General features: G+C 39.9%; 1 protein-coding gene across 1 annotated transcript in view; it reads right to left on the reverse strand.

Annotated features, from left to right (window-relative positions):
• The window catches only part of TEK (TEK tyrosine kinase, endothelial), a 41,082-nt gene extending 39,043 nt beyond the window's left edge, over positions 1 to 2,039 (reverse strand). Inside the window, 1 exon segment of the mRNA XM_009328947.1 lies at positions 1,715 to 2,039. Within this exon segment, the coding sequence (XP_009327222.1) occupies positions 1,715 to 1,766 (52 nt within the window). The 5' untranslated portion in view covers positions 1,767 to 2,039.
• Between the last annotated feature and the right edge of the window lie 6,717 nt (positions 2,040 to 8,756).

Below are 8,756 nucleotides of genomic sequence, written 5' to 3' on the forward strand. Positions count from 1 at the left end.
CGCTCGCCCCAGGAAACATGATATCATTCTCAAACAAAAGCGGGAAAGCTGACAGATCTATTGAGATGGGTGTGACTACAGCACACACCTCACTGGTCAGCCCCTGTGGAAAAGGCAGTGACTGGCAGCTCTTCAGTACTGAGCTGTCTGCACTGTCCATGTTTATAGCTCATCTCCGCAGCCGACCTTTGTTTCTCCCGTACTTGTGACTTAATGAACATTGCTTGTTTTCTGTGTCAATTAGGTATATGTTACCACGTAGAGAAACAGGAAGGACAAGGAAAAAGAGTTGGAGTAACTGGACTTTCATTTCTTCTTCATCCATATTGCTTACAGCACCAGATATCTCCTTAAAGTGAAAAGCTGGAAGTGGTCTGAGTGCTAAATAAGTTGAATCAACGTGCAGCTAAACAACCAAGAAACTTCAGCCACAAAAGGGGAATTGGTAAACAATATGCAGCCTATTACAGCAATGGCTAGATAAGAATACTTCCAAACGTGCATTCAACACATTTTAAACACATTTTTTTACCTGTATTAATCTCTAGCCTTTTATAGATGCCAAAAGTAACATCTCAAACTCATCTGTTCATAATCTCACTTAGCTATTAACATGCTGCTAATCAAGAAGATCTGGAAATTGTAAAGCAAGTTACACAACAATGAGTACTTCTGCCTTTTCTTGCTACTTTCTGGTTTTCATTGCAGCACAATTTGCAGTTTTACAGCACATCATTACCTTTTTACTGGAACAACTTATGCATGTCTCAATGAAATGATTAGGAGTGAGTTAAGAGTCTAAGGTTATTGTGTGAGTTGTATTTCTCTCTTACAGATTTTGCTTGGTATGTTACACAGAAGAAACTGTCTAGAAAATCAAAATATAGATGGTGAAAGCAATACTCAAATGCTGAGCAACTAAGAATCCGATAGGAAGACCGCAGGCTTCCTCAGGGCTCTGCTTGCGATAGCGTCAGCAAAGCATCTCTAACATTAATGCTCCAAATACTATAAATTAAATTGGTGTTAGTATAATCTTACTGTATACCTTTCTGCAGATGTCTCTTATGACTAACTTTTGACTTGATGAACTAATGACATTTGCTGATAATACTGAATCATTCTTTAGCTGTATTTGAAGTGTTATTAATTGATCATATGTAATGTGCATTTTTCTGCCCTTTTTGTCCACTGACTTTCATCTAGATTCCAGTTGTGGAATCTTGTATAAAAACTTGTCTAAAATCCGATACTGCAATACCTAGAAATGTCAATATTTCCTACCGCACGGCCAGTTCATAAGTCAGTCACAGAAAAAGTCAACATTTAATCTGTATTTAGAGCAGATATTCTTGCGGAAAGACATCAGTGGTTTCAAAGCAATGAGCTTTATGGAAAAGTTAATACCATTAGACAGAAGAGAAACCCTGTTGCAATGTGCATATGTGTCAACAAATGACTTCAACAATTAAAAAGAGGTAGCAATGGATTCTACATGTAGCTAAATCCTCTCCAGTAACTTGGCCGCAGTCCTGCCCTCACTTGCTGTGAGAGCGCTGCAGAGAGATAAGTGATCTCACTGAAACAAACAGAAGTACTTAATAAAGATAAGTGTTGGAGTAAGGAGTAAGGGGTCATGCGTTTTGCCTGCACATCTCATGGAATACAAGAAAGGCATGACAGGTTGACCACAGATATTAAAGCAAAGGCTTACCTGAAATCATCAGGCTGAATCCATAGAGAACTAGATGTGCTAAAGGGTCCATGCTTTCCAAAATATATCCATCCAGTTCTTACAGTCGCTCATGGAGTATCCTTTTTCTCAGGGTAGACGTTTACCAGTTACTCTTCTCCTGCATGGTACACTGTTTACCAGTCACAAGCAAGAAATCGCAGCACTGGAGCGGGCTGGAACAGTCTCATTGCTGTCTGAGTACAGGGAGTTTAAGTTCCTTTTTCCTGTTTCCTTTGTAGATTAGGATGGGAAAGGCAGGATCTTAAAGGCATTTTTGTATCAGCGGGACTGCAGGGCAGCGCAAATCCCGTCCATCCAGCAATACATCAAAACAGTTATCTGGAGCTGCTGGAGAAGCAGGGGACTGCTGTTGGTCACAGTCAGCAAAATAGGAACAATGATGGCATCCTCCAGTAGGCGGGAGAGCACGAGGGAAAAGTCCTCCACCTAGGTACAGTAGGTGGAAAATATCCCCTTCTCAAAGTGCAGATCTGCTAATTTCTCAGGGTGCTATCATCTGTTCCCTTATTTATTTAATCCACGTGTAAGCTGCTGCCTGCAACACATCTCAGCTCACAGTAATAAAACTATGAAGTAAACAGTAACAAAACAACCAGCTGAATCCAGTATAGACCAAAGCCAGCCACAATCCAGCAAACTGCTCCATTAGTTCATGTGATTTACTGGAAAAAAAATTTCTCTACTTTTGACAATTGGAAACAGACTGAAAACTTATTGCAATAATAAATCGCACCCAGAGTTATTATGACTTCAGTGGGATCAAAATGCCACATCACTCAGGGGGGTCCCAAAACTCAGAAGCTAAGACAAAACATGAGGCAAAAATACAAAGGAACTCACAAAATATAATGAAATAAATGGAAGAGCAGCACTCAGATATATAAACAGAATTGCAAATAAAGGGCAATCTTATGTACAACTTGACTAAATATAACCCATGACAATGTAGCATTTGAAAGCCCTGTAGTTCTGCCAAGATGCTAATACCCAGAATGACTTTAAAAGAAGTATAGAAAAAGCAAATTTCAGCATCATTTTGGAATGGGGTATGGATTGATCCTACTTTTACTTAATTTCCTTAGGAAGACCTTTTAGCCTTCAACTGGTGTGGATTTCACAGAGAAAGTCCTTTACACCCAAGATCTATTGCCATGTGGACGGAAGGGTGTCACCTACAGCAGATTTCAATGCATTAACCCAGAGCTCCTTACATGTCGCCCGCCCCCCCTCAAAAATATAACTGAAAGCCAAACCAAGTAACAACTTAAACTGAAAATACCCTCTGGGTGCAAAAACACAGTGTGAGGTCCAAACACTACTAAAATTCCATTTTGAGGCTGAAAGGAGGCAGAATATAAGATATTTACCGGGTCTGGTTCCAGACCAAAATACACACATGTATTTTGTCCATCTTTGATTTTTGAGAACATTTTCTTCTACTTTTAGACATGAAGAGGCAGTGATTATCCACACTCCAATTGCATGAGTCTTTATAAGCCTGCTGGTACAGGCCCCTCCAATGTCAGAATACTTAGTGTATTACCAGATAGTAAGTATTGTTGTAATTCCTATCTAGTGGATAACTCTGTTCTGGTGCTCATTTAACCTACTTCTAACATGGCCTATCCTTAATTTTTTTTTTAGTGTCTTTCGATTTGCTGAGGAGTGAGGGATTAAACAACTTCAGTCAAGGCTGTGGTTCTCCAGATTGTTATTGTGAGCTTAGAGGGGGTTTAAAACTTTTCACTTAAATCTCACTCCCTGGGACATAAACAGGTCACTGAGGAGAAATGCATCATGTCTCCATTTTTAATGCACCTAAATGCAAAGCAATGCATATGGACTGCTGCTGATACTGATTTTGCAGTATGCATAATTGGCCAGGTCAGCTATTCATTGTTTTTTGAAGAATCAGCTTGTGCCTATAGGTCATTTCATCTGCCATGACAAGGTAGCTATCTCCAGGGTGAGAGCAGACAGCCTAAATATGCAATACTCCACAAATACCTGAAGGTTGCAAAGACTGCTGAAGCTAAAAGAGAGGAAATACGTACTTACCCAGGTCAGAATTTGGTTGGGATACCAGCCTCAGCAAGCTCATGTATTTGTTTTGTGTTTCATTATATAATTTCATTTTTTAAGAAATGAAGAATAGCATCTATGATTCAGCAAACATTTAAGTACTTGTTTATGTGTAATAAGTGTTTAAGCTTAGATTTCTTTCTATTTGGAAGGTGTTTAAGTGCCACAGTCTGATTATTGCTCCCACTGAAGTCAAAATTAATCACGATAAGCTTTTGCTAGACTAGGGTTTAAAGGATTTCACCATTCTGGCTTATTCTAACTCATATTTAAGTGTCTGCCAGCCCCACCTTCCCTATTTTGATCCTTATATTTCATGTTATTAGAATATGAGACTTCCTAAAAGTAGGTCATGTCAATTTTCTGTCCTGTGAACTAAAAACTGTATGATCTGATCATGCCTCTGATTACTGAACAACACAGAAGTGCAGTAGAATTGTCTGTCCCCTCCACCAAGCAGCAACGATATCATAGTGGGATCCCATGCACAAGCCCATCTCTTGCTATCCCATCCTCAGCTTATGCTGATGGATCTACAAAGAAGAGGATCCTATATCTCAGCCTGCATTCACTGTTACAGAGCAGAAGAACTGGAAATAGCCTTCTGGCAAAACCAGATTGTCAGTAAAAGAAACTGGGCTAAAAGTGAGGATGGCAGGAAGAGTAAAATATGGTATCGAGTTGCATGTGGGACTAATAGAGGTTGTCGACTACCGGGCTGGCCAACGAGCATGTCCATGGCATGTCCTCAGGTGGGTACGTAGCTGTATTTGGGCCCCATAGACTATACCCTTTGTCTTTTCTAAAGGTACTTGGAAAGACTCAGAAAGACTGTCCAACCACATGCAATTTCTAAAGTGTTCCCCTTAGGGACATCAGTTTTGTTGGTGGTTAATTGCTGATTAATACATATCAGCGTTCACATCTAACTTAACATGCATCACAATGGCATGCATGAGTTTTTAAATTAGTTACAGCAGGGAAACAAATTGTCTTTCAATATGTAAATATAACCCTAGCATTAAACATGGCTTTTCATAACTCTTGTTTGCTGAAGGCTAATTTTATGATATGTCAAGTGCCCTGAACTCCTGACACCAAGCTTTCCTCTTTAGATAAGCAGCACGCTTGTCTCAAGGACAATCCATTCATACATGCTGTAGCGCATGGAAATATGCGAGGAGGAAAAAGAAACAATGCCACTCTGCACTTCTTTAATCAGGTAGATGTGTTAGCAGAAAGCACATATCCTCTTGCAGTGTCTGGCTGTATTATGCTTTTTGGAAACAGGTCATTACTTTGGCCTTGACATGATGTTAGTATGTGCTAGTAGGAGGCAGTAAAGGAACTTTAGGAATTATTACTCACTGCATTCAGCTAATGTGAAGCAGAGGCTCGTAAATGATGGAGTTTAAGCTTCTTTCTTAAACAGAGCCTGTTCTCCCCTACAGAACAGCCTATGCCACTGAGGCCAACCGCAGCCCCTAAGGCATCTATTCTGGATCACCTGGAAGTGACAGGTAGCAGCCAGGTGGCCAGCCAGGGGACATGTGCTGCTGCTAGTCTAAGCAGTCAGGATGAGGACTATCGCTACGCAATGCAGTGGCAGTGTAGAAACTGGAGGGAGATAAAGGTTTCTGCGGTACATAGTTAAAGATACGTCATACTAACATGGAAGGGACAGTGTGGAGGAGTGGTGATGTTATAATAGGTGGTTGTGAGAAACTTTAAGGTGGGTAGAAAAGGCAACGGAGTCTGTTTTTTGTTGCAGCTCGTTCTCTGGACTTGGCAGCCCGTGCTGAGGAGGTGTAGTTACTTCTTGCTTTTTCTGCTGCCTCTCCTGCATATGCATACTCAAAAGGAAACTCCGGATTGCAAACACAGCTATGGTCAGTTTTCTTGCTCAGCGTTTTTGTTTTCTTCTCAAAAAAGAGCTTCTCTTGGATTTTCAGGGACCATAGTCTGCAAAATGGCTGCGTATGGAGCAGTCTACAGAGCAGCCTCAGCCAAAGGGGAGCTGTTGCTTTCCTGTCTTCCTTGCTAGTGAAATGAAAGGGAATTTACTACAATGGAATTAAACACAGGATCTCGTGGGCATCTCAGGTTTCTTTCAAGGGGAAAGTTCAGCTGATGAAACAACACAGGAGTACTTCAGGGCCTCTGTATCAGTAAAGTCATCGTGAAGGACATCAGGCTGTTTGACTAAGGTCTGTACTCTGGAAACTTTTACTTTGTGAATCACTTCTATTTTGCTGAAATAGGCTTTATGTAGGCCTGTTGTCAGCAGAAGGACAAAAAAAATAATTTTTGTTTCCCAATTCTTTGCTGACAAAAGGGACCGAGACTATTTTAAAAAACGCTTGGAGAAAGAAAGTGTGAGAAGTGATGAGCCAGCAATGGCGATGGCGACTGATGATGTCAAACACGTATATGAAGTCACAAGTGAGAAGTAAGCAAGCTAGTTATATCCCACTTAGTTTGTATGAAAAGGGCAAAACTGCATCCTTGTTGTCATTGCTTTTTGAGCCCATTGTTTTCCTACTTTAGAGCATGTCTGCTCTGTTTTTTACAAGATCTGCTAAAACGAGTGATTCTGAACATGTGCTAAATTAACCCCAAATCAAGCTTTTGTTTCCCTGCCAAGATTGGATCAGATTCTGGGAACACAAACGTAAGTGATGTTAATACTCCTGCTGCCCCAAAGTCAAAAGAAGTCTGGAGATGAATGAGATTCTCCAGCCAGAAAGAGGGGTCATCCAACAGGAGGTAAGCAGAGCTCATAACAGAAGCTACAGAGTTCACAATTTTTCTTCTCTGTTCTGTTACTGCTTTCCCACTTAATTTTTCTACAACACATTTTGAAGGATGAATGAGTCTTGTGTAATTATGTTTAATGGTAACAACTGTATATGCAAATGTCTTTAAGATATTGACATTGAATCACCCCAAATGATGCACAGCAATAAAATATTACTTAACGAGGCAAATTTCATATCCATGGAATTTGGACAGATAAAGACTAATTGTGTAAGCCACTTAATGCACGTGAAGGTTGCAGATCTGACTATTGCTTCCAAGGACCAGGAAATGGGTCATGCTAATTAGATCTCAGGGTTAGTGTTTTCACCCATTAAAGTTACAAAAATTCATTCTTAAAATCCTGTTTGCAGGACCCACTATCTTCCACTGAATTAATCTCACACTGTTAATGTGATTCTAATGGTAATTTTTATTTGATGACTGCATCGTTTAACTTTATTTAACTTCAACCAGCATTCAACAAGTGTAACTTAGTGATGAATTTCCTATATACCTGGCTCTGCTTCCAAATTTATGTCGTACTGGGATTGGTTAATATCTTGTACTGATGTAGGAGAGCCACACGCACACTGTTGGTGAGCTGCAGTGTAACAGTTCCTTCTCTTGAATGCTCCAGCTTTAACTTCAGTCTTCTCTCTGTGTGAGAGAAAGATTAATAAATGGCAAATTTTTTTTGAGAGTTTGAGCAATATAATTTTAGCAATTCTTGAAATATGGAAGTGTGAAAGACATGCATGTCTCATCTTAAGGTGAGAAGTTAAAACGTAGATTTGCATATAGGTAAAGAACTTCAGTAACTTTCAGCTAAATAATTGTAAAAAAATTATTAAATGCAGCAATCTTGAACACAAGTCCAAGCCATTAAAAACCCTCTCTTCATTTAATTTGGAAGAAAAAGAAGGAACAGGAAGGATACTGAAAATTTGAAGGCCTTATTTGGAATTTTGTCCCTCATGCATAACTGTTGGGGTGACTGATACTATTGATAATTTCTGCTATAATCATTATTTTCTTTTTCTTCCTAATTTTCAGAGGTGCTGAGCCCCCCTCACCCCACTTGAAATAGTATTCGTAGGCAAACTCGTGTTGTATGTTGGAGACAGAGGTCTTGCATCTTACTCATCCTCTGCTGCACAGCAGAAATCTTGGGCCTGATCCAAAGATACCAGTGCTCAGTGAATCGAGCTCAGTCACTTTAAGTGAACGTAGCTTTCAAGGAATTAGCTTTACAAGAGGAAACAAGAGCAGATCATTCCATATTTCTGGCTCATTTTTTTGTTTTAAATGTGGGAGGCTTCCTCCATTTCACACATTTGGCATATTGTCTGGTTAGTCCTCCTTCCTGAAAGGAGAACCTGCAAGTGTAGACCGCAAGTCAGGGCAAGGAACATTTCTTCCTCTGCTCCAAATTTCTGCCAATCCCAACGAATGATTGATCAAAGCTGGGATTTGAATTCAGATAATCTCTGCAGCTATGAAATGCTTAAAGGCTTCCTTCCTCTTTACTGAAGAAGAAAAAGATGACAACTATTTTGTTTGGGAGTAATTCAGTTCTCCTTCCCAGTGATTAACCTGCATTTCGTAGCACTGCTTTGGCTGGAGTTGTCACCTACAGTATATATAGTGTTCAGCAGTCAGCTAGCTTTCACCTTTGTGCATGTGTTGAAGTGAACTCTGGTTTTATCATCTCTTTCAGAATGGGAGGGCTTTTTTTTTCACTACAATTGCCACGTGGACCCCACCCAGATGCCTTATCACTATGAGATATGTTTCCAAGGAGTTCACTCAAAGCAGATACTTTGCAGAACAGTTATAAAGTAAGCATTTTAATATCTTTCTCCTCAAACTAAGATAATTCTTATGGCTGGTGCCTCATCATACGGTCTGCCTTATGCCTTGTATTTTTGTTTTACACTTGCAGCAGAAAAATAGAAGTATACTGAAAGACTTTACAACCACTTCACTTTCGAAACTTATCCCTCCGATTGTGAAACAGTACATACCAGCACTAAGAAGCATTAACTAATGTCATCAGGCAGAAAGAACTAAAAAAGAATCTCAGTGTTCTGCCTGTCTGGAATTGCTCACAGGCTCACAG

Source organism: Pygoscelis adeliae, unplaced genomic scaffold, assembly GCF_000699105.1.
Source record: "Pygoscelis adeliae isolate BGI_AS28 unplaced genomic scaffold, ASM69910v1 Scaffold127, whole genome shotgun sequence".
Classification (NCBI taxonomy): Eukaryota; Metazoa; Chordata; class Aves; order Sphenisciformes; family Spheniscidae; genus Pygoscelis; species Pygoscelis adeliae.